The 26,758-nt window shown below is 41.3% G+C and overlaps 2 protein-coding genes across 2 annotated transcripts; one reads left to right on the plus strand and one right to left on the minus strand.

Annotated features, from left to right (window-relative positions):
* Positions 1-9: 9 nt before the first annotated feature.
* On the minus strand, positions 10-1,216 carry sfr1 (SWI5-dependent homologous recombination repair protein 1). Its single transcript, XM_084021848.1, has 3 exons — positions 883-1,216; positions 374-721; positions 10-253 (listed from the first exon to the last, which is right to left on the minus strand). Exons 1-3 carry the CDS (start codon positions 976-978, stop codon positions 65-67), a joined length of 633 nt encoding a protein of 210 aa, XP_083877974.1. The 5' UTR covers positions 979-1,216; the 3' UTR covers positions 10-64.
* A 4,768-nt stretch (positions 1,217-5,984) lies between these two features.
* col17a1b (collagen, type XVII, alpha 1b) lies at positions 5,985-26,718 on the plus strand. Its single transcript, XM_084021297.1, has 55 exons — positions 5,985-6,049; positions 7,900-7,953; positions 8,083-8,190; positions 8,826-9,146; positions 9,274-9,330; positions 9,453-9,488; positions 9,621-9,671; positions 11,989-12,126; positions 12,456-13,094; positions 13,228-13,311; positions 13,433-13,498; positions 13,581-13,736; positions 14,006-14,098; positions 14,183-14,227; positions 14,315-14,461; positions 15,589-16,281; positions 16,359-16,409; positions 16,503-16,520; positions 16,646-16,672; positions 16,776-16,829; positions 16,928-17,032; positions 17,136-17,162; positions 17,977-18,012; positions 18,150-18,194; positions 18,295-18,330; positions 18,413-18,448; positions 18,547-18,609; positions 19,215-19,250; positions 19,351-19,422; positions 19,532-19,558; positions 19,737-19,772; positions 19,899-19,934; positions 20,026-20,106; positions 20,215-20,250; positions 20,348-20,428; positions 21,242-21,322; positions 21,447-21,497; positions 21,604-21,663; positions 21,757-21,816; positions 21,895-21,921; positions 22,045-22,104; positions 22,226-22,312; positions 22,419-22,448; positions 22,579-22,695; positions 22,777-22,896; positions 23,010-23,120; positions 23,285-23,419; positions 23,503-23,613; positions 23,704-23,883; positions 24,520-24,660; positions 24,745-24,972; positions 25,142-25,306; positions 25,432-25,512; positions 25,593-25,667; positions 25,753-26,718. The coding sequence occupies exons 1-55, from the start codon at positions 5,995-5,997 to the stop codon at positions 25,800-25,802; spliced, it is 5,616 nt and encodes a 1,871-aa protein (XP_083877423.1). The 5' UTR covers positions 5,985-5,994; the 3' UTR covers positions 25,803-26,718.
* Positions 26,719-26,758: the final 40 nt, after the last annotated feature.

Genomic DNA, 26,758 nt, shown 5'->3' on the forward strand with positions numbered 1-26,758 from the left:
CTTAGCAACAATTAAAACAATTAACTCTGGATATTTGAAATGTCATTTTTTTAAAGCATGTTTATCAGGTAGCGAAGTCCTCCTCTGTTCGGTCGAAGTGCAGGATGGCATCATCCAGACCAAAGAGGTCAATAAGCCCCGATAGGCTGGCTTTGCGTCCGTCTACGGGGACATCTGACTGGAGCTCATAGAGTGCAGCCTGAGCACAACTCCTCCACTTGTCAATCAAGGTTTGGAGCTGTGTTAGATCATTCTAGGGACAAAAGACAGGGAATGTGTCATATAAAATCATCACTTTCAGTCTAGTTAAGCAAAAATAAATGTACATGTTCATGTTTGGGGCAACCCACATATATTAAAAGGTAGCGGATACCTTGCTCCGGTACATTTTAACCATCTTGAGTCTGCGTAGAGTCTCCATCTTGTCTTTAACCTCCTTCCTTAGTTGGTTTCGTTGTTGTGTAAAATCTCTGAAGGGTGGAGGTGTTGGTTCGGGAATGGGTCCAGAAAACCTTTCACTCCCCGTTCTCTCTCCATCTCTGTTTACGTCAACATTGGGCACGATCGGCGGAGGGTTGTTAACAGTCTCCAGGGAACCTGCTGAAACACGTTGGCCATCCTCCTCCTCATCTTCATCAACACAAAGGCGTTTGGCCACAGAGGAGGGCGAGGTGAAGTGGCGTCTTGTTCTCTTCAACCTCTCCCTCAGGGATGAACTCAGCTTGTGGTGATGCGGAGACGACAGTGAGTGAATGACAGGACGTATAATACACGCAGACAGCAGATTTGATAATAAAGTTTAATCATTTTGACGTGATATTAGCCAGCTAACACTAATGTTACCTTATTAGTAACATGCTAGCAGAAACGTATTGAGCCTACCTTCTGCTCTTTGTATTCACATGGGCTTGACTCCGCTGAATTACAAGGTGAAGGATACTCGGATTTTAATTTGGCTGATTTGGGAGTGATCTCCATCTGTGAAGTTTACTTTACAGCCACTTTAGGGAAACGTTATTTAGTTACCCTAACGAGTGTTAGCTTAGCTTCTCGCCATTAACAAACACGTAAAAACAAACAAACTATGGAACACTGAACTAAACGTATTGACGGACACTTTCGCGCTAACTAATGTCATGAGCAAACAACAGGTTTTTCACTAAACGCTGACTTCTAAACGGGGAACGCGATCTTCTGTTGTGTTTTTACGGCTCAAGAAAACCTCCGAAGTCAACGATTGGGCAGAATCTGATGACGTCTTACCGTAAAGGACCTTGGGAACTGTAGCGTTGCTGGCTACACTACAGTAGTGGAGTGTTGCAGGCTACACTACAGCTCCCAGGGTCCTTTACGGTAATGGGAACTGGCTGGGAGCTGGCTACAGCGCTTGAACCACTAAACCCAATATTTCCATGGTTGTTCTTCATACGTAATACACGAAATGTTCCATCATCTACAACAACAACAATAATAATAGTAATTATACAGTAAATTATAATTAAAATGCTTAAATAAAAATAAATGATTAGAAAACAGAAAACAGTATTAATAGTAAAATCATAAAAGTGGTTTATTTTGTTGTGAGCTTGGGGTTCAAAGCAGTTACTTGACTTTTCCAAGGGTATTATGATCCATCTCTTCTCATCGATTCAGGGATTTATTCCAAACTCCTATTTTGTCTGGATGTATTAATCCTTTGTTGGACTTAGGTTTGAGTCCCAATATCTTGTTTTTTTTTATTCTGTTTTTCTGTAGCCCGGAGAAGAAAGGTGTGAAACGTGATCTTGCCTCGACTTGAGCATAAATACTTGGCAGTTTGATATAACACACCCCAGGGAATGGGGATTTTTAACATTTTATATGGATGAATCTCCAAGGGCTGGGGATTGAAGATAATTACTGCGTATGAGTCAGGCGACCGTTTACTGTTCTTTTTTACCTTTTGAATATTTGACATGAAATATTGTGTTTGCTCCTCAGCACGGCAACTGCAGCAATGTGGGTTTATAGAATCTAGAGGCTATGTGAGACACTGAGTGAGGATGCCAGCTCTTTCATCGAATGCAGGTGTGTATGCTGAGAACTCATGAATAAGGCCACATGTTGTGTTTGTTAATTCCTCTCAGGATATGGTTCAGCAGTATTGCCCCCTTTACCTCTATCGTAATATGGTTCTGTCCTGTAGTTGGGGAATATATTGTGAGGCACTGATTGTCTTAAATTCAGTATAAAGCACATCAGCGTTCCCCCCCTTTCTCTGGAGTTCCTTTGTTAGTGGAGGAGATGTGATCGTCCCATGTGCCATGGTGAACAAAATGCAGAGGCGTCACTAGCCGAAACAATATTTTGTATTCTGGGTATGTAGGTTTTGTATTTCCTGTTGATAACCTACTTTATCTGCTACGTCTTTTGGAAATCTGAATTTTATGTGGTACCAATGCCTCATGCTAACACTTTCTATTTGCAGGTTCATATATGATAATAAAATCTGAATAATATAAAGTTTACAAGAATATAATTTGACATGGCCTGTCTATAAGGCATGGCCACAAATCCTGAGGGACTAATAAAGCATTCTGATTCGGATAACGTTACAGATGCAGCAGTAAACCACAACAGTATGACTGAACTGGAGCAGTTAAATGGAATTCAGTCATCATTCAATTCATTATTTATGCTTTTCCTAGTGTAACACTGAAATGTCTGCAGTGAAAAAAGGCCTAAAACGTGCTTTCAAAATGGCAGTTTGACCTACAACAGACCAATCATTGTTCTCGTGGATGCCTTCTGAATATCCCTTGCATGACCATATAAATCAAAACTTGAAATTAATTGTTAGACGCTCTCTGCAAAAAATGTCCCGATATCACTTTCTTTAAGCCAAGTAAATAAATCTAGTTAAATTCCACTGAGGTCTCATGCTTCCCCTCCTTTGTAAGACCACACACGGAGTGCACCCTGGAACTTATTATCTGTTGTTCTTTCTTCCTGAGCAGAGATTTTACCAGAGAGGTTTAACGCCTTAAAGTAGAACAAAGTGTGACATCCATGAAAAGATGAACCTCAGCTTAAAAATCCCAACATCCAAAATACCTCTTCAAAGTCAAGCTTCTGTTAACTTTTCCTATATATCGTGTTTTGTAGTTAACACAGAGCAAATGCTGTTTGACAGGAGAGAAACGATGCCTGTAGGAGGTTTCAGCAGACACTGCAATCAAATTAAGCTATTCCTTCATGACCCACAGTCATGGCGAAAAGCAACATAAGATCTATTCCATCAGTTCTTGCATTGTTGCACAATGAGTGAGATTTTCTGGTTCACTTGAGGTTTCTTTACAGCACCCTTCTGTCAAGATTCACTTTCACAGTGAATCATGCTGGCGATCATGTCACATTATCTTGATAAACCTTGAATGATGAAGTTCTTCGCTATGTAACACACTCCCTGTAAACCTAATTTGGGCACCTTTAAAACCGCTGTCTTCTTCTTATGAGCCCTTATGTGGAGAGGCTGCTATCCTCAACACAAACATGAGTGTGTTTCAGCAAAGAAAAAGGGCTGCACAGGCCAGTCAACTCCTTTTTTCACCATCCTGGACTCGGTTGTATAAACCAGCCCCTTTCCGTTATGGTATTATTCAAGCTTGCACAGAGATGTGAGTGGAGCAGTTCCTCCCCCGTTACACTGTCCTTGGGGCCATTTGTTTTCCATCATTTGAGCAGATTGGAGTCATGCTCGATGTGAGTCATGCAGGGTGGGTGGATGTCTACACAGGGTGTGGTGGGTGAAGGATCCTAGTGGTGCTTGCGACTGCCAGGAATAATAAAGCATCCTATTTGGCTCAAAATTGCCTGAATGCAAATATGGATGGATAGGGAACTTTTATTGTGATAAAAGAGTTGAAAACAGTGCACATGGGGGGCTGATCCCTCAACAGCTGCACAAACATGCTGATTTGTGGAAGTCAGTTAAAATGCCTTGAGCGTGTATATTGACTCTTTTCACAGAACATGTGTGGATGTGTGGTAAAATATTGTTTATGTGTGCCTAATAGACTAAATTTAAATGTTCTGTTCCAATGTGTGCACCAGATGTGTCTCAGCTGCAACGGGATGGATTTGTTGCATAAGATAAATCAGCAGAACCCCGAGATGGTGGCACGTGCGCGATCGAAAGAAAGAAAGAAAGAAAGAAAGAAAGAAAGAAAGAAAGAAAGAAAGAAAGAAACTCCTCCCAAATCACTCCTTTCCAACTCCTAACAAAACTTTGCCAGTTTCGAAAAGTGGCGACTCGACAAGCAGCAGCAGCAGCAGGAGGAGGAGGAGGAGGAGGAGGGGTTCACCGCTTTTCTCTTTCACAGTCGACTATCTGTCTGCAGAGGTGAGTCAAGTTAATTGGTTCCCTCAGGCGCTGTTTTTTCTTTCTTCTTCGTCCTTTTTAAACTCAGCTTTTCGTGCCGTTTCTACACCTGTCTGCCAAGCTCCAGCGCTGATGGGCGCGGCTGGGAGCGGTGCCTAAAATCTCTGTTTTGACTTGCCTGGGAAAGTTGAGCAAAAAAAAAAAAAAAAGTGCACAAAAGGACCGAGGACTTTAAGAACATCCCACCACGGCGCGTCAACTTCATATAAACACATTATCTCCCCCGTGGATGGTATCAGTCGATCCATCTTGAGACGCATCGGGATTTAATTGTTTGTTGTCCGAGCTGGCTGAAGGTATGGATTTTTAACAACATACTATACACTGGAATAACCGCGGGACTTTATATATAAAGTATATAAAGTTGTTTATGCTGGAGGGTCTGGGTGTTTTCCCACCTGGCTGTTGCATCTCTGCACTAACTAACTGCACTGGGATTTTGGTGATTGGCTGTTGAACTCTTATTCTTTGCTTTACAGTTATAGGATTTGAAGGATGGGATTCCACCAAGTCCTCTATATTCCCATTTAAAAAGAAAAACAAACTAGTACTTCTTAGCTTGTCTGGAAAGCCCAGTAGGGGGGTTTGGGATCAGTTTTCTTCCTGTGGTATCTATAGAATTAGTCTGTTATAGTGATCTCAGGATAGTTTTACATGTATTTTTGCCGTGCTATTTGCATCCCTCTAAATATATTACAGGACCTGACAGAGCTGGAGCACCAGCTTTATGTGACATCAGCCTTGTGTATTTGCCGACCAGATCTGTCGCAGGATACAATACTGATTATTGTAGCTTTAATGCAAACAAAGAAAGAGTAGATGGATTGAGAAATATTGGTTTATTGACTTTCACTTTTCTCAGAGCTGTAAGAAAATGGAAATATTGTCCTGTATATGCTACAAACAAATAGCATCCTTTGGAGTGTTTCTCCTTTTTTGACATTTCTAAATGTGATATCTGTGCAGTAAATGACAAAAGAGTTGATAAATGTCCTTGGCTGTAGGGTGTGGTGAGAGGATGGTCTTTCAGGGCTGTACAGTTATCCACTGGCCTCTGTTGTTCTTTTGTAAGTCTTCAAAGACACAATGTGAATACAAAGTCTATTCAAATCTGTAGATGATACTTCATAGCTCCTGGGCCTTTATAATGGTATCTATTCACATGATATTTAAACACGTGTGGGAAGTTAGGTACTCATTTTAAATACAGATGTGATGTCTCATACCTGATCTATCTTGGGCTTACTGCAGAATCTCTGCTTCAATCAAGATAAAAACGAGATGTTCAAGGGGAAATTGTTGACGGAGATATGATATTATTGTTTTTAAAATATGATCATATGACTGATGGCAGTTTTCTGTCTTCAGCGCAGCGACTATTAAATACAAAAGGTCTGGTCTTTAACTCCAATATAGCATTTGGCATTTTTGCTCCTTTTCCCAACAAATGTTTGTTAAGATTCCATTGAAACCACAGGTACAAGTCCAGGATTAAACAGACTTTTAACAACAGTTGGCATAGTATACACATGGCTGTGGTCAACGTTTATCATCATCTCACCAGATAAAATGGGATGGACGAGTTAACAAGGCAGATGGACTTCTCAGGAGGCTTGTCAGAAGAAACGGGTGAGAATCTGAATGTGAATTTATATATGAAGTTTTGTAACGAGTACACCGTTAACGCTGCGAGATAAATAGATTGTTTACGTTGGGTTTTTCCAAAAACAAAACAGATCTCATCGCGGCACCGTGACACTAAAGATCTCAAAACACTTTCCCACTTATTCTCGTAGGTGATGCTTTTGTTTCTCCTATTTTGGGTGCTTACTATCTTTAACACTGTGGCATGCCTTCACTGGTGTCGGTTTCCATTTCTGTTCCTCGCTCTCAGGTTGTAAGTCATCCTCCGGGTTTTCCTCCAGGAGTCATAACTGAATGTAAAAGGACAGCTCGTCTTGGCCCGATGACTTTTGACATGGAGGGTGGCGAGGCCAAGGAACGCCTGATTATATGTTTGACGCTGAGAAAAACATATAATCAGCAATCCTGTTGGCTTAATGTTCTTCTCTTGTCACTTAAAAAAGTTAGTTACATTTTCTTTCCATAACAGTTCGTTAAAAAGTGCTTCACAGAAAATTGAAAGGCTTAGAGAGGAAAAGGAAAAGAGAGACAGGATCATGTGGTTTGGACACAATAGTTTAAGATGATGTTAATGCACTGATTTGGCTTCTCTGGGACTTTGTTGGAGATTGTTTCAAAGTCATGGCGCAACAGCAGCAAAAGCATGATCACCTTTGGTTTTTAACCTTGACTCTGAAACAGACCAACGTCCCTAAAAGGAAGGAGAATGAGGAGGAAGATAGGAAGGAGCAAGGAGGGAGCGTGAAACTGAAATGGAATTTAAACGATCTGTAATTGTTAAAATTCGACAGGCTTTCAGCTGGAGAACAAGCTGCCTCCTGGTGGAAGAAGAGTGTTATATTAGTATTAATGACCTGCACCCACTTCATTGTAAATACAACGTGATTTACATAAAATGTATAAAAGGAATTATATTAGTTTAACTGCCTCTGATTATGAGAATAAAGGGTCAGACACATAAACCACCCCTTCCAAATTTAGGATGAAGGTTCATTATTGACCTTGAACATGTAAGTTTAACAATCAAAACAAATCTGAGCACAAAGAACAACTTCCTGGGGAATTTTCATAGCAGCTGTTATTCCATACTTACATGACATGATAACAACAAAGCAATCCCCAAAAAGGCGTGCCTGTAAAAATCAAAGCTGTGACACTCTGAAAAGATTAATATATCAGACATAATTGTTTGTTTTATTGTTTGATATAATGGCTGTTAAATATTTAGTGAATAACTTACTAATAGGCAATAATGCGGTATTTAAGAGTTATTAGCCTTTTGATGACCACTTTTATGACTGGTGAGTCATTAACAGTCAAGTAATGACTAGTTATACCTGTGAGTAAGTCATCATCAGAGGCTGCAGGTCTCCCTCTGACTAATAGGGGTTAGTTTAATGATGATACTATTACTACTACTATATGTCCATTAAGTATGTACTTGTAAATGTTAATAACCTTTTATTAAAAATATTTAAAACGGTCCTCCCGATGAACTAAAGAATTAAAAAAGACAAAGCAACGTAATCCTCCTCCAGTTCTGCCAAAACATTCTTATTAATGGCGTATAACTGATGCATTAAGCCTTATCATTAAATTATTTGTTATCCATTAATAAAGCTGCTAATTTTTGCATAAAAGAGGCCATGTTAGAAAGTGTCACTGAAAGTTTTACTGCAGCGCCGCACTGGCGGCTAATCCGTCAACACAGTCTATCCATCCAAGTCACATTAAGCCTCAAAATCATCACCTTGCCAGTCACTCACTTACAGTCAACACCTGCAGATAACTCTCAGGATAAAACCGTAATCATGCTATTTCTTGTATATGCTCAGTTGTGACAGAAACGATCCACGCCTCCACGACCAGACTGACATCTCTACCACCGAGTGAGTGTGTCTTCCTTCCAGTCATGCTCGCTTTAATTAGAAACACATAATACAATAAGTATAGCTGAAGGAAGTACCCCGGTGAGTAACGGCTTCTCCTTGTTTTGCTGTGTGTCTTCTCGTTGCTAGAGGGAACCAGCGGATCAAATCACAGGAATATGTCCAGCAGTGCTGGAGGGCTGGGCTTGGAGAAGAATGTCTTAACCCAGAACAGCAGTGGAACTTATTTCTCCTCATGTGAGAGCACATTTCCACTCAAGATCCAAAATTTGGAAGTAGTGGGTTTTGGGATCCGGAAAGCTGTATTTTTAAACCCCCAGTATAGAGAAAGAGAAGTGTTCACTTTTTGTTCCGTTTCACATCCCTTGCATTTTTTTAAAGACTTCTGGTTACTTTTTACTCAACTACATTTATTTGGCTATATAGCTACAGCTTCCTGAAAACATGAATATTTCTATATACAACATTGATTAGGGGGGTTGTAATTGTTATAGAGTAAACCACCCATCAGTACACCTGCACACAATTCATTGATTAACCAATTAGTCCACTGACAGTAAATTAATTGAGACTGTGTTGATGATCTGTTAAGTCGGTTTTCATGCAAAAATGGAAACAAATGATGAATAATATAACAGCCACATGGGTCATTGTTCTGAAATGAATACTTCTGATACTTAACATACATTTCTTTATTATACTATACGAATGGAGTATTTGTGTGGCATTAGTACTTTTACTTAAGTCAATTATCTGAATAATCCCTCCACCACTGCCCATAGCTTCCTCTAATTTCTTATGCTCAATTTGTAGATCTTTCCATGATCCTGTTGCAGGAAATCCAAAATAACTTGCATGCATTGTCCCTCCAGCCTCTGTAGGTGTAAATACCAGCAATTACAGCTCCTCCTCAGGAGTGTACCTAGGAGGAGACTCCTCAGGAGGAGGTGATGGAGGAGGGCTCTTCATAGGCGGAGATGGGTTCGGAGGATCAGGAGGAGGAGGAGGAGGAGGAGGAGGTGGCGGCAGCAGCAGCAGAGGCGGCGGCAGTTATCATGTAAGCTCGGTGTCAAAGGTCAGGTCCAGCTCGTCGGGCGGTGCCAGGAGAGGGCAGACTGCTGGCTCATCAGGAGGCCTGTCGCCAGCTTTCCAGGAGAGTAAGATCCTATCCAGCCACTCAGGAGGTTATGACGGTGAGGTCCTGTTAATAAAACGAGTTGGCATGAGGAGTGCCTGAAACAGAAGTTTGAAAAGTTAAGGAAACGGTTGTGCATGAGGGTGCTATTAATGTCTCTGCTGCCATTGTGCTTTCTTTTCTAGGAAGTTCCAGTGGCAATTCCTCTCCGGAGTTTACACGCAAAGATTATGGGATCTATTGTAAGTGAGAGTGACAGTTGTATGGGATTATATGTTTTCTGATAAGACAATATTTTTTCAGCTTCATGATATTTCTGTGTGACTGTTTATGTTTTTTTTTCTGTGTGTTTTCTTGCGTCCAGGCTCCGGCTCCGCAAGAGGGAGAAGTGAAAGCAGAGGTATTTCTTTTTTCCCCTTTTTATTTCTGCACCATCTGACACTGAGTGACCTGGTGTAGCTTTTTTTTAATTGAGTCAAGATTTATTTGCCCATTGTGTGTGTGTGTGTGTGTGATTTTTCTTTTCTTCCAGAGAGCGAGATCAGAGCCAGATTACAGAGTGCCTCCCCCTCTGCGAGCAGATGTAAGACCACTTGAGACACATTGATCCATTTGCTGTTGGTTATGTAACTCCTCATAAAGCAACAGAGCATCTTTATTCCAGTGTGTTCATTCAAAGAACCATACGGACAGAGAAAGAGTTTGTTTCTGCGGGGTCACTTTAGTGCAAGCTACTTTTTTGAATCGTCAAATTCTTTGACAATTCAAAAGGACATTCCTTCCCGTCCACCTCTGACATGCATGTTTACGTCCATGAAATCTCAATTAGTAACACATGTGCAGTTCCCCCAGACAGGAGGTGTACAGTTTAGAAGCACAGAGAAAAGCGTGGGATTCACACGATGAGAATCATGGGTTTGTTTGCATTGTGTTCATGTGGGGAAGAAGTGAAGGGGCAGATTTGTGGTGGCAACAATGGCACACATGACTCACTGTTTAAAGCAACCACCCATTTAAAGCCAAACAGTGGAGAGATTTACGGACACTGATTGCTCCCCCTGCTGACTAAAATGCGTAACTGCTTTTATTTAATGCACATTTTTACTCAGTAAATCTTTGGATGCCGCTTTGCCACCATTCCCAGGTCAAACCGCTTAATTGTGCCCCTCGACGTACCGAGGCTAACAGATCTCACACGCCTGACAAATAGTAATTGCTGCTTGTAAATACAGCCATAAATCATCAGAATAAAACGTTATTTTTATGGCGCTTAAATACTAAAACAAAAATAATAACATACACACCTTCCCACGGGTCTTTCCCACTCCTGTAATTGAGCACACCCACACTCAGATTAACCAAGAGAGAGAGAAGCCTCGACAACTCTGACTTTTTAATTTTGAACGTCTTCATGATCAAAATAATGAATGTTAGACTTTCAAAGTTATTTTGCTACCTGACAGAATTCAGAACACATTGCCTCCACACCTGACTTTCAACATGGAGATGGCTGAGCAGCATGAACAGTTCAAACATTGCAAACAATAGCAATGATGCTGATCTAACGTGTTTACCTCGGAGGAGAGCGGCCGCCATTAGCTAGCAAGTTGAGCACAACTGAGACTCACATGCTCTGAAAGTGCACGATAGCTAATAAACTTGAGCCCTGCTCCAGAAAACTAGTGAATAATGTGAGTCAGTTATCTCTGAGATGAGGGAAACGTTGGGTTTTCAATTCCAGTCAGAGGTAACTTCAACTCTAGGTCAGTTACCGTGGTAAACTGGCAAGCAGGCCTTACCTGCATCCATTCGCTAGTTGAAATTATTTTTTTATGCAAAATATGTTGTTTATATTTCTGAGGGTGTGGGAACGTGGTCTGATTGTGTTTTATTGTTGAAGTAACTGAAATAAAGCCCCTGAATGCTGTTGAGCTGATGTCTAAATTGATGTCTATAATTTAAAATCCATTGTATTTTTACCTCAGCACCTTTTCAAGTGCAAATCACCAAACATATTATTACTGGATCAGATTGTGAGCTTACAACCATGTCTATATATCCTTTATCTATATAGTTTAAAATCTTCAACTATATTTTTCATCTTTGCTGGCCCTGTGTTTTGTCCCATCAGATTTAAGAACAAATACATGAAAAATAAACCACCACTTTATAATCCATTAAGAAAATATGCACAGTCCATACATAACCTACATGCAGTAAACACTACATCCACTAGATTAAACTTGTGGCTCTGCCTTTTATTCACCTGTTGCCATGGTGAATTGTGGTATCAGACTGATCACGGCTGTTTTCATTCAATCAGAGTGAACAAACTTGGGCTTGACTGAACAAACTCTGATCAGCTGTTAGGCATCTCAGGGTTTGGCAACGTTATCTAAATCCAATCATGATGGAGAAAACCCAGCTCAACTCCTGCTAAAGCTAACTCACTGTAACTTCCATCTCAGCTTTTGACTCTAGTGAATTACATGTGATTTGGTGTGGTTAAGCTACCTTTAAATCACATACATATATTCATTTTATAATAAGTTAATGTATTATTGAAAATCAAGCTTTACAACCTTTCTGTTACAGAGTTTGTTGTCCAGCCTGAAAACCTTAAATTCTCCATTCCCCTGGTTCGGTAGTTATGACTCTCTGCCTCCAGCTCAGTATGTTTGTCCAGTAAATGGTATAGAGTAAAAAGTAATACAATATACAATATATATTTAAAGGCGTAGAAGCAGCAAGAAATTAGAAGTACCTTAGTTTTGCTGAATCACAGCACAGTACTTGAATAAGTGTACACTCCAACATCCAGACTTTCAGACTAATCTAATTTAAATGAATTGCAGTGTTACAGTTGGTGAGCATTGTTTGTGTGCCTGTTGTTTTTGCAGGGACGGAGCTGGATGACGTGAAGAAGCTGCTGAAGGGACGCTCCTGCAGCGTTAGCCCCACTCGCTCCTCCAGCTCACTGCCGGTCCCTAAAAAGGCCACCGTGGAAACCAAGACCATCTCTGTGGCCACTCAGTCGGGTACATTCCCTTAGCGGCGTCACACACATGCACATACTCTACATGCACAGACCGCACGTCTCTCTCCCAAAGATATGTGCTTTAAAATGACCTCAGATTGTGCCTTTCATAGCTTAGCATTATATCTGAGGGACAAGTTTTCTGGAAGATTAATTCGTTTTAGACACTTTATAGTATTCCAACAGTAGTATTTTCAGAATCCTGAACGACTTCGTCTGCTGCACGATTAAAAAGACATACGGTGTCTTTTTGAATTTGTTTGGGACAAAATAAGGAATATATGTTATTATGAATGACATTTTTTTTTTAAATACTTTTCTCTCCTGCAGGTTCAACGTCATTTGGCTCCGGTGTGAGATCTGGCGGGTTCCACACTATTGACACATCAGGCATTTATGATTCCGTTGGGACATCTGGGCAGTTTGTTACTGGTGTAAAATCAGCCCAGTTTGATACTGGTGTAAAATCAGCCCAGTATGATACTGGTGTGAAATCCAGCCAGTATGATGTGGGTCTGAAATCAGGACAGTTTGCTCCTGTTGTCAAATCAGGCCATTATGACGTTACCCTGAAATCAGGGCAGTATGATACTGGTGTCAAATCTGGCCAGTATGACGTTGGTTTGAAATCAGGGCAGTATGACACCGGTGTAAGATCTGCCCAGTATGACACCGGTGTAAGATCAGCCCAGTATGACACTGGTGTAAGATCTGCCCAGTATGACACCGGCGTAAGATCAGCCCAGTATGACACCAGTGTAAGATCAGCCCAGTATGACACCGGCGTAAGATCAGCCCAGTATGACACGCTGGATGCTACGCTTCCTACTTTCTCCTGGTCCACCTCGACGCTGCCCTCCGCCTCCACCACGGTGGTTGCTGGTAACACCAGCAGCTACGCGTACCAGTCCGGAACCAACAACATGCCGGGAGGATCGTCGGCGCTCGGATCACCCTCGTCCCTGTCAGGTGAATGTCCCTTGAACGTTACCTGTTAGTTGTAGTGTACTTAGAGATGCTTTGGTGATGGTTTTGTGAATATTCAAGTGCGTCCTGTGTGTATGTGTGTCTGATATTATGATTTTAACCCTGCATTCTCCAGTTTACGGCTTCCAGAATAATCTGGCTCCCACTTCTACGAGTGTGCTCACCACCAGTGGAGGCAACATAACTGGTAACGTAGGAGGTACGGCAGCTTCTTCTCATAGTTTCCACTATACCTTGACATTATGAAATATTTTGCTTTAAAAAATGACACGATATGGCACCTTTCTTACCTGTTTATCTCTGTGTATTTGTATTTACAGGTTATGGCGTTCAGAAGAATTCCTCAAATAGTGGTGGTGTTGTCACTGGCACTGGATTCTCTACAAGTAGGTCCGCAGTAGTTAATATGAAAAAGAGGTTATCATAGACAAAAACAATTCTCAACACCTTTTTTTTGTGTGGTTGCAGCCACTAGATCCCACATTGATGATTCATATAAGAAGGACTATAAGTTCCTGATCTCTGAAAAGGAGAATGTTCCAGCCAAGAGGGATGCAGAAATGCTCATACTGGCTAAAGACAGCGGGAAGCAATTCACCAGCAGCAGCGTTCAGATGGGAGGAGGTGAGTCAGCTGCTTATTGCCCCCTATTGGAGAAACACTGAATTGTCTCAGAATCAGATCAGGAAATAAAGTACCATCTTTACCAGTGTTTATTTGTTGTCTTGATGGTAAACCCTTTCTGTGTTGTTAATAATTGTGTTATATCACATAATATTTTGATCGTGTGTTGCCTCACTCTTAAACTTTTTTTTTTTTTTTTGCTTGTTCCACTCAATAAATACAAACTAAAAGCAGTGTTTTGTATTGTTAAGTATTTCTGACTTTTTCAGGGTCGCTATCAGGAGATTCAATAAAGAAGGAGAAACTGATTTCAAGCTACAGTGAGACGGCGCCACTGAAGTCTGAGACGGGCAACTCTTACTGTGAGTAGTCATTTAAAACAAGAACAAAACAAATCCTTTGATTGTATAGACGATTAAGTAATGTTTTATTTACTCCTTCATTAGATGGATCATCTGGCATTGTAATGAAAGACAAAGCCACCTACGCAGGTATTTTTGATTGCACGTATTTTGTATTGATGATGAATATTTTGGTGTATGAAAGTGAGGTTTTGAGTCTTTACCCGCCATCTACAGAGATTCACAGGGACAGCGGCATCTTCGGAGGAGGAGGAGGGTTCTGCTGCTGCTCTGACTCATGTTGTTCCTGGTGGAAATGGCTGCTGGGACTCCTCCTCCTCTCCCTGCTCCTGCTCGGACTCCTGTTTGGGCTCATTGCACTGGGTAAGACTTATACAACATAATGAGATTTTACAGGGAACAATAAAGTTCTCCCCAAAGATAAAAACCTTAGGAGTCATGGCGTACTCTCTGACGCTACTCTGCAATGAAATGCCTGGGAGTTACTGCTTTTGAAGCAATAAAATGTGTGTTCCAGCTTTTACGGGCGAGTGAGCATTATTTCACAGTGTTGCTCCGAGCTGTGGGGCAGTAAATGTAATCCTCTCCCAGGAAATCTGATCTGTGGGTACTGTCCCACTGCCATAAAGTTGGTCTGGCATTCATTGTCAGTGGAGCAGCTCCAGAAATAGTTGCTTGATGACATCAGAGACTCCAGTTTGTTTTTCTGCAGTAAGAGTGTTGTTGATGTGGACTCAACCTAAGGAAAAAAGAGATGGCAACCTCTGATTTGATGTATATTTAACATACTTAATTTTACTTGTAAGTGTGTATCAAAACCTGTTGAGCTGTTTCTACCTGACTCACACGCTTATCTGATACTGTTAATCCTGCACACTAAGCCTACATATGTATACTATATTTACTGCTTTCAGCTTCATTTTTATCATTTGTCAAAAAAACCCCAAAAACTCACATTATTGGAATTTGTGAGATTATTTTCAGTGACAAATCTGAACATACAGACACGATAAACATACTTTCCAAAGAAATCATTATCAGTATGCCCAATGGAAATAAATATCCAAAAATCTGCCTAGAAGTCATAAAATACAATGTTCCTTGTAACTCCACAACTTGCCTGAGAATCACCCTGACCTCTAACCCTGGAGTCAGAATGGTGCCTTCATGTGCAGTCATTCAGATCGGAAAAGTGACTTCCCTTATGAACATTTTGTTTGTAAGTGCAATACTTTTATAAGAATAATACACTGTATTAGTATAGCACAGTTTCATGTATAAATGCAACACAAAGTGCTTTACATAAAAGCGAATGATAAACAAATAATTAACAATTAAATTAGATTGAGATTGTTTTGCATTCGACACATTTCAGAGATGTATTCGAAAACAATACAGTTCATCAAACTGGCGATTGAGAATAATATCTTATCACTGCCTCAACTTGTGGTCTTTGTATGTTTTAACAAATGTCGACGTCCCTTTCTCAGCTGAGGACGTGAGAAAGCTGAAAAGTCGAGTGGCTTCTTTAGAGACTGAGTCCTCGGTGGCCTCTGCCCGTACCAGCAAGCTGTCAGGTTCTTCTTCCAATACCATCAACACCTATGGGGTGGCTGGAGCAGGAGGTGCTGGAGCAGGAGGTGACACCCGCACTGACAACACGCTACACATAGGCGCTGGAGGTGGAGGTGGAACCTCGGGCTCAAGAACACAAATCGGGGTTGCGGCTGGTGCTGGAGGCTCTACTGGTGAAAATGGCATTGACGTCGGCATCGGAGGGGCTTCTGGTGGCACCAGTGGGACTAGTGGGGCCACCGGAGCCAATGCTGGAGGTGCCGGCACCAGTTTCAGTGGTGGCACTGGCGGAGGCGGCAGTACTGGTACCAGTTACAGTGGCAGTGCTGGCGGAGGCGGCAGTACTGGTACTGGTACCAGTTTCAGTGGCAGTGCTGGTGGAGGTGGCAGTACTGGTACCAGTTTCAGTGGTGGCACTGGCAGAGGCGGCAGTACTGGTACCAGTTACAGTGGCAGCGCTGGTGGAGGGGGCAGTACTGGTACCAGTTTCAGTGGTGGCACTGGCAGTGCTGGTGGTACCAGTTTCAGTGGAGGACACAAAGAGGCTGCTCTTCAGATGATGATCCAGCAGATGTTACGGGCTGAAATGCACTCAGAGTCATACCGAGGTATTGCACATACTATACATACTGACTACATCAATGCACACACCTGGCATTCATTGAACCAATGTTTTCTCCCCTAGCTTTTCTAACATCATCAGTGCAGGGAGAGAGAGGGCTGCCTGGACCTAAAGGTGAAATTAAAATGTATTCCTTTCATAAAATCTGAATATATATGTATATTAAAAAAATCAAGTTTATTTATATATATTTTTTATTCTTTTCAGGTGACTCTGGATCTAAAGGTCAGGAAGAAAATCACTTACTGCTCAAGATCTTTTTCAGTTTGATTCTGTTGGTCTGTTGTATTTCTTCATGTTTGTCTTCATGGACTTTCAACATGATCAAATGTTTGTTTTACTTATCACAGGAGATTCTGGTTTCCCTGGAATTCCAGGTGAGGAATGATGACTCATATTTTCATTTAGTCATTACCAGTATTTTCTGGTTTTTTTATTGCATGGCATCTTAACTTTACTGACTGCGACCTTTGACCTCAGGGGCTCCAGGTGCGATGGGACACGAGGGTCCAAAAGGACAGAGAGGAAGTCCAGGTGCAGAGAGTGCTTCCATTCAAATATCATCATACAAGTACGGTGCTAAGCGTATTAACAGTGAGAAAATCATTTGTATCTATAAAATATCTGATCAGGTGATCATGGACTGGATGGGGCACCAGGCATAAGGGGTCGCGAGGGCCAGGCTGGCCCCAGAGGTGAGGCAGGACCCCCAGGCTTCGGAGCGAAAGGTGATCGAGGTATGTTTCAGATTCCTGGCAGTAATTTTAACAGAGCAGAACATTTTAAAAGACATAATAACAGCAACAGCAATAATATTAATAATAATGATGGTTTATGCAGGCACTCCTGGGGATCATGGACCAAAAGGTGAGATCATCGAACATTTTTCATTGTCCCTTCAAAAAACCTTTTATTGTGTTCGTAACATAAAATACCGTTTACTGTCCTTGCTGACGAAAGGTGCATCTGTAACAGGTTATTGCCTCATGTGTGTTATTGCCATCAAACAGCACCAGGTGGCAGCATTGAGATAGATTATGAATCAAGCCTCCATATTGTTCAGTGAATAATATCATGGACTTTGAATACATGTGGGGCATGTTTGATCTGAAAATGTTTTTTTTTTCGGTTATTAATAACAAACACCAACAACATTAATTCACCGCTTCAGGAGCACCAATGCATTGCAAAAGTTTTGTGTCTTTAAACTGTCCAACTAAACCTCATAATTTCTCTGCCTATCCTTTTGCTCTATTTATAATAGAAAAGATAAGCAATTCAAACATCAAATGCAGAAAGAACACACTCATCTAGTGCTGTTTTAATGTTACACTTAATATAATGTGTACAAGTGCACATATTTTGCTCCTGTCTTTCCTGATGCAATAATTTAAATGTCTGTCACTGTATCAAAAACACAGCTTCTCATTCTCAATTTTTTTCTTTAATTAATTGATTTATCTCTTCTACCATACAACAATTATTTTTGATATATAGTTCACACTGTAGCACCATTAACAGTTAAAATATTTCATATTAATATTTCATTTATTATTGTAAGTTGCGTCAAAGTATCAAAAAGAAAAGGTGTGATTTAATTGCAGCTTTTAGTATAATTCAACAATCATGCTCTTGTTCAACAGTGTTTTTCCTTTCTAATAATTATTGATCTATGATCTAGGCTCAGCTGGAAGTCCTGGATTTCCTGGAGCACCAGGTCAGTTTCTAACGGTTGTCATTTATGTGGAGCATTACAGTGACTCCAGAAACATCCAACAACTGAAAATACTGTTAGCAGTGCCTTGACTTCAGCCCTGCCGTTTTACATGATTTGTGTTTTTACACGTCAACCAGGTTCTCAGGGTTTCCGTGGTGAGGCAGGGCTTCCTGGGCCTAAAGGTAGGACATGTGGACGTTGTTCGTTGCTAAATACACTGAGATGCATAGGCTGTTTATTGTATATACTATTATGTTACTCACAGTTGCTCTTCTCACTCAGGTGATAGGGGGTCTGCTGGATTCCAAGGAATTAAAGGTTTGTTGTAACTGTTAGTTTTTATAGCACTTGTGGGGTCAGTGAATGTTTCTAACCCTAGTTTAATTAATGTTTATTTTAGGTGAAGCTGGTGACGTAGGACTCAGAGGTGTGAAAGGTCAGCAAAGCTTTGTGAATTAAACTATATTCAAAGCTGTTGGGTTGGCATGTTGTATACTCTGTGAAGTGTTCTTATCCAGTTGTGGTACCCCTCAGGTGATGCTGGTTTACAAGGTCTGCAAGGGCAAGCTGGGGAGAGAGGACCCAAGGGGTCAATGGGTGAGTCACGGGCTCTCTTACCTCGAGATAAATCATGATACATTCTCAGATAATAATTTGGCATTGTGCTTCTGAACTATAAAATGAGCTTATTCGAGAGCTAGATGAGAAGTTTAAAACCTCTCTCATGCCTGTCCATTAAATATGAAGCTACAGCCTGCAGCTGGTTAGCTTAGCACAAAGCTTTTTTATTGTATACATTAGTTATTTCAGCTATTTAGAATTAAACTTTGGACTTCAGTTATCGTTATCCCTTCCTGAACTTGTTACTGTTAAAGAAAATTCAATCAATACAATTGATTTCAATGAAGCAGTAACAAGACTATTACATAATAAAAACCACCAAGGGGCAGCAGAGAGGAGTCTGCTCATAAAGATAAGACATGATAAAACTTTATTTTCCCAAGGGACATTACTGTGCTGCAGTTGCAATATAAGTGGTAAATTAAAGTATAATATAAGTAATATACGTATAAAATATAAAGCCTCTTTTAGGGTTCATTTAAGGAGTAAAAGATACTGGAAATAAAATGGCTATTTCAAGAAAAGTTTTTTAGAATTACTTAGGAATTGATATATAATTGTTTCTTTACTTTTTATAACAGGGTTGTCTGGAGTCGATGGACAGAAAGGATCTAGAGGTAAATCAGTCATATAAACATTAGAGATATCTATTTGAATATTATTTTCATATCAAGCACGTATCATTGGCGATTGCACTCCTGTGTTTTTGACCCTCAGGTGACCAAGGACCCGCCGGGCCCCCTGGACTCAGAGGTCCTGCTGGGTCTCATGGAGATGTTGCAGGTGCAGGTAAACTGAGCCTGATGCCACTCTTATGAAACTGGGTCTTCAACTACATCAATATTATCATAAGTGGATGATATGATAAGATGTATTTATGATATCACCCCTTCTGTAGGATTACCTGGGCTTCAAGGACCACCAGGTAGGTCTCTACTATTAATAATAATAATAATAATAATAATAATAATAATAATAATAATAATAATAATAATAAACATGCATTGTAGATTTATTATTATTAATTATGTGGCATTTCATTAATAATCCTCTTGGCTTTTAATGCCTTCAACACTAAAAATGTACTTGTCTCTTGCTAATAGGGATACCGGGGAATCCAGGAAGACCTGGTGCTAAAGGTACAGACTGTAAACGTCAGCTGCCTTGAGGGCCATCTGCTGCAGAGAGTGCATGCTCTCTAAAATACCACATGTTTTGAGGCATTAATCTGTGCATCTGATGTAGCATGTGTCTGTCTGTTTTAGGTGAAACTGGTGAACCAGGAAGGATCATCAATGCAGGTAACAGACTGTGATGTATATTTTTAATATCGTATTGATTGATAGATTATAGTTTGTGGATGTCTGACCATCACTTCTATTTATTTTCCAGCCGGCTCCACCTCTATTGGCATCCCAGGACCACCTGGGCGTGCTGGTCCTCCCGGCCCTGCAGGTCCTCCAGGATTATCAGGTCTGACCCTAGACAGCTCAGAAAATCTGTATCTTTCATTTTAGCCCTGAATGAGCCGATCCAAGTATGAATACTTCCATATACATATTTTCTGATTTACCTCCTCAGGTCCCATTGGGCCTGCTGGTCTGCCTGGCAACCCTGGTAGGTCATTGCACTTTCTGCTCCCAAAGGAAGCTTTTTAGATCAGATATGAAGCCATCAGAGTCTCACGGATGCTGCATTTCCTTTGTTTTCACAGGTGCTAAAGGTGACAGGGGATATACCGGAGAACAGGTAGAAGGAGGAATATCAGTGAGAAGATCTGAGACTCTAAGCTCAAGTGAGTACTTTTTTTTTGGATGACATAAATAACCTGCCACATCTGTGGTGTACCTTTATCTGCAGAATACAATTGTGACTTCTATATAACTTTTGAGATAAGAACACTATCTTCATCTTACAAATGAAAGTTGAGTTCCCGTGAAATAAAATCCAGTTTGGTACACTCAGCTGTATTGATGCCGAAGCCATACTTGACTGGTATGATCAAAATCTTCTATCATCTATACTGTAAAAATACTCAAGTAAAAACTTGGGAAGATATTGAAAAGACTGTTGATGATAGTGCCTCCCTTTCACTCTTCTCTTGTAATAAACATTTTAATGCAGTAATCTCTATGATGTACTTCTGCTTCAGTGGACTACTTTGAGCACTGTTAATAAAAGCTATTAAAATGTGACTTTATGTGTTAACATTTCCATATGAGAAATAAACCAATATGTGGTCATTTTATCCAAATAACCCCTGATTGAAAATTTGCTGCAATTGTGTTTCGGGGGTGTGAAAGCTTGAAAACGGCCCGGCTGTCGCTTTGAGTTACAATGTTCCAGCAACCAAAGTGAGCTGCAGTCAATGAGCCATCTGTGGTTTGCCCTGAAGCCCCGTCCCTGTTGCTACACAGAGAACCCTGTGCCTGTTTATTCAAAGTTTATTAATATTGAACGTGTCCAGCAATACGGCCATCAAGTGTGAGGTAGAGTCGATGAGATGCAAAGAACACAGAAAGATAGACCGACAGAGATTCCTTGTTTTATAGTTAGATTGTTAGCCTGTTCATTACTCAAAACTATGTCTTTTATGTTTGTACTTTAGGGCAGTTCAGTGGCAGTGCAGGTTCAGGACAACCTGGCCCACCTGGCCCACCGGGTCAACCGGGTCAACCTGGACGTCCAGGTAAATAAAACACAACACGCTTTGTTGCAGCCGTATCAAACACATCATCTTTAATGATTTTGTAGGCTTTGTTTTAGAATGACTATAGCCTTCTTATCACCTGTCACTTTTCCATTTCCATTAGGAGATTCAAGACAAGGACCTCCAGGACCGCCTGGGCCTCCAGGTACGACAGGCAAGTATTTAAGTTTGTAAAATCCACAGTTTCAAATATGGACTCAGGTGACCACAGGTGGATCATACTGTGTGCTTGGTGAATCTCATCCATTCTTTATTTCAAGGTTATGGAAGACAAGGACCTAAGGGAGAGAGAGGAGACTCAGGCTTTGCATCCAGCTCTGGTATGATCCAAAATCTGAACGTGCTCTCCTGATGTTGTTTTGATTTGTAATTAGCAGTAAAAGAAAAATGTTGGAACACCGCTCTTCTTACAGGAACAATGTATACTGGACAACCAGGACCACCGGGACCATCTGGGCCTAAAGGATCTACAGGTGATTGTCTTTTGTGAAGACCGTTAGCTTGTTTTAGTTTTAGTAATACTTTATTATAACGTCTCTTTTTTATTTAAGGTTCTCCTGGACCAAGAGGATACCAAGGTAAATGTCTTTCTTTAATTATGGTGCAGTTTTTTTTTAAATCACTCATTCTTTCATCAGTTGTTAGCCTCCCTGTGATCACATCCTTCCCAGCATAAATAACAGTGGCATCATCTATCTCAGGTGAACCAGGCCAGGCAGGTGTCCCGGGTACCCCAGGAAGACCAGGAAGCTCTGAGAGAGGTCAACATCGGAACACAAATCACACAAAACCACATTAGAATTTAATTAGAGTGCCACACTTTAAAAGGCTTAATGCACATATGTGATATATAGTAACTGTATATCTATTTCTGCCTTACAGTGACAACCTATGGTTCAGGACAATTGATCGCTGGACCACCAGGTCCACCGGGACTCCCTGGAAATCCTGGACCACAGGGGATTAAAGGTACCAGCACATCTGTAAAATCTGTCAATGTTTTATTGTCTGTGTTTCATAGTAAATACTGTATGTATCACATGATGATAATGCTTTCTTTGTTCCTACTTTTAAGGGGACACTGGATCTCCTGGCTTTTCAAGAGGTAGAATCATAATTAAACTTGACATTAATACAAAGTCAAGTGTTTTTCATCTTGTGAAAGCGCAAATAGTTCACAGTAGCTTAAGATATGTATTTCCTTTCGGGTCTTTACTATGTCATTCTTACCTCAGGTTCCAGCTTGGTCACCACAGGCCCTCCTGGGCCAGCAGGTCCTCCTGGCCATCCAGGCCTGCCGGGCTCCTTCGCTTCATCTACTGAGATGCGCCAATACATCAGTGACTATCTAAGTAAGAGATTTTTGTGAAGCAAGGTCACGTGCTCACAGAACATAGAACACGGTATGATGATGTTGTATCTGTTCCATGCAGGTAGAACCATACAGTCTAGTGTCCAAGGACCTCCAGGTCCACCAGGGCCTCCAGGAATTCCTGGAACCTTCTCAGGCTCTATGGATGATATCTCCGTTCGTGTCATTGCATACCTGCAACGTAAGCCTAAGCTTCTCCTCAGAGTGTATAACACTAAATGATGGGAATGTGTACGTATAGGGCATAGTTATAACAGAATGGGGGCCACCGTTAAATGTGCTGTGCGATTTTAGGTTCTGGCTCAGGCCTTAGCCTTGGTGCTCAGGGTCCTCCAGGCCCACCTGGTCCGCCTGGACCTGGCTCTGGGTCCCTGACGGTCAGCGGTCTCATCGCCATGCTTCAGAGTAAGTACAAAACGTACTTGGGCCGAGCCAAATGGTATCAGATACAAATATAATCCACACTGCACTCTACTGTCTCTGTCAACTCTTTAACAGCGACTCGTTTGACTGTGAAGACAAACAAAGTTTGAGGGATAAACGATGTCTCTCTGCTGTGATCTGTTTAGGAGAAGATGTGAGGAGATATTTGTCAGGACCACCGGGTCCACAAGGACCAGCAGGACAACCAGGGACGTCAGGAGGAATTTCAGGCGGTCACAGTGTAGACGACATAGCCATATATGTGTTCAAAATCATGAATGGTAAGCACAACGGTAATAAATAACTTTGGAAGTAGACCTGGACTGGACTCAGTAAAGCTAATTGCTCTTATTGTCATTTTCAGACAGAGGGATTGCTAGAGGTCCGCCCGGGCCACCTGGTCCTGCTGGGCCTTCTGGTGCAGGGGGCTCTGGCTTCACTACCGCTACGATTGATTATTCTGCACTGATAAGAAGTAAGTCAATGTTTTCCCATTGACAGACACTCTCTTGTTGCTGTCCCTCACGCCTCATCTTTTCTCCGTCGTGTATTTTCATCCGCTTAGATCCAGACTTCCGCTCGTGGATTAACTCTGCCGTACAACAAGGTCCCCCTGGTCCTCGGGGTGTTCAAGGGCAACCTGGCCCTCCTGGACCCCAGGGCCCGGCAGGAGTCTCCACTGCCACTGTGTATGGGTCGGGAGGTCGTGGCTATAGCATGGAGGATATTCAGCGTTACCTGCAGGGTGAGTCTGACGGAGAGGATGAACATGACGTACTGTATAAACCGAGGTTTAGATTCACACCGCAGGGGTCATTTAATGATAATGTTACATCTTACAACAAAGAAAACCACGTGGTTTTAATACGGTCCAAAACCTACAATCCATGAATCACTATATGCGGTGTAAATTATTTACAGCACCCTCAAGTTAAATGATGGCATTAATTACACTTAGAAGAGGAAAAACATTCATTATCATTATAGCTGCCTCCCTGAGAGGTTATTAGTGGGAAAACAGTATTAAACATTTATATGTAGAGCCAAACAAATTTGAATGTATTTTAAACATAAAGTTAAGTAAATTAATCACCATAGATGAAGTACAAAACATTGCATCCGTCTTCTGGTTGAAATGTACTGCTTAATATCATGCTCTTAGTTATTAAAATGCATGATACATATCAACAGCTACATCAGAGAACACAACATATATATTCTTTCATCTTTACACATAGAAATAGAATGGTGATTGGTGCTAGTTTAGTGGACCTAGCTGTTCGCTAGTTAGCTAGCTATCTTGCTAATCCCACTGCTATAATGTTGTACGAATTAGAATTAGAACGACAATAACAATAATGACGACTTGAATCTCTCTCAGGTTCCAGTTTCAGAGGTCTTCCTGGCCCTCCTGGTCCACAAGGACCACAGGGACCACCAGGCAGTTACAGTGGATCAGTTTCCTACAATGGAAACTTCCCTCGGGAGAGTATCCGCACTGAAGTTCAAGAGTATCTGACCAGTAAGATCCAAAAATCCAACGCAGATACATGAAAGACGTGAGAACAGACTGGTGCGGATGTCTTAGATGAACTTTATCTTTCAGGCGACGCCGTTCGCCGTGCCATCGTTGGTCCTCCGGGGCCTCCGGGACTGAGAGGTCAGAAGGGAGATCGCGGAGAGCCGGGCTACGTCCAGGGCTACGCACAAAGCCAGAGCTTCTCTCACGGTGACTCTCAACACAGCTCTGAGCGCAGAAATACAGATGTCAGCAGACTGACTGAGCTCCTGGACTACTCCAGCGTCGCCGTGAAAGTTACCGACTACATCAAGAGTGAGTTGATCACAGCCTTCATGCGTAGATATTTCTGTTTGAGTTATCAGGAGTTTTCAAAGTCTGACAGCCCCATTACCCCCCCTTTTACTGAAGGGATCATAGTTCTTTTTCCTGATGAAATGATGATGATGATAAGTGACACTTTGATGTAACAACCCTCCTCTAGATCAAGGCCTGCTGCAGGACTATCTGGTTGAGGGTCCTTGGAGGGCAAATCTAAGAGCGATCCAAGGCCCCGCTGGTCCACCTGGCCCTGTCGGACCACCCGGTCAGAGCCGCGTCATCGGTGCCTATGGCAACGTCACAGCTGACCTCATGGAGTTCTTCAGAAGTGAGGATGCCGAGTTATGATTATCCGCAGTTAAACCTTAAAGCAACGGAAAACCAGACTTATGTAAGTGCAGTTGGAAAATGTTGCTTCATCACGACTCAAGCTGTGCTTCTGCTCTTGCGCAGCGTATGGCACAATCCCCGGCCCTCCAGGAGGCCCTGGACCAAGGGGGGACAGAGGGTACCCAGGACCCAACGGAGAAAAGGGTACATTTCAACTCAGTGTGATGCTTTTAGTGGAGTGACTGAGGCAAGCACGTTTTTCTGAGAGTTTTCTGTGTTCACAGGTGATCGTGGAGCACCCGGTTTGCCAGGGTCATACTCTTTCCAAGTTCCACACAGAGTACAGAAGAGGGATGCAGGTAACTAAAGTCGAACATTGTTATATCAAACAAAAAATGGCAGGTGTTATGTGTTTATAACCACATTTCTTTACATCCACTGCAGGCAATAAAGTGGCTGGTCGTCGTCATCGCGGTCACATCAGCGGAGGCTAAACATACTACTGGATCACATCACATTTCATTTCAGTTGATCTTTTGTTTTTTTTAGGTGTGCAACTGTAGTAGTGCCCTTATCAAATGTTCCTTATTCTTGCCAACTGTAAAACAAATAATAATGATCACAGGAAATAAAAGTCGCCAAAAATGCAATAAGTCTCTTTAAAACGGCTTCAGTAGAGGCATGGAATTAGCTGCTGGTCAGTGTCTCTGTCACACAGACTTCATCATTCTTTACATGTGGGTGTATAATGTTTACTTATATGAATAAGAAGCTTGCAATAAAACCTTTTTTTTTTCCCGGGGCAGCTTTGTTGAAGAGAATATCTTTTTAAGCGATAAGTAGCTTATATTTTAATTGCACTTTGCTTCTTTTCCCACTGCTCGTGTAACTTGAGGTGTACTTTTTTTTGTATTCGATGTCTTTTGAGGATTATATTGTATTGAGGATTATACGTGTTAAATATTGTGTCGAGCTAACCTTTCAATGTTTCATGAAATACTTCAATATTGTCAGATTAAACATATAAATCAACCCAACCGCCAGCATTTAAAAACCATGTCAGTTATACAGTCACCCCATAAAAAATTATATCAAGTGATGAATTGTTACCGGTCAGAGTGAGGGTCATTTGTGCAGGGGGGAGGGGGCTGTAGTCTGATTATTTACTTGAAAGGTTTGTAGGTAAAATAAATAAATTAAAATGTTGAGAGACAATCACTAAGAACAGACTGATTGGATTGTATATTTTTTTTGTTTAAGAGTGCACTGAAACTCATATTTTCTTGACATCTTTAAGTGTTAGGAAGATGAAATTATTAAATGTTCCCATATTATGTTTTACATGATTGAACATTGACATTTGATCAATATATTTGAAAGACACGCAAATAAATCTATTTTTGGACTTTTTCTTGATCTTGACTCGAGGTGTTTCCAGACAGTTAAAAAT

Source organism: Eutrigla gurnardus (genome assembly GCF_963514095.1).
Source record: "Eutrigla gurnardus genome assembly, chromosome: 11".
In the NCBI taxonomy this organism is placed as follows: Eukaryota; Metazoa; Chordata; class Actinopteri; order Perciformes; family Triglidae; genus Eutrigla; species Eutrigla gurnardus.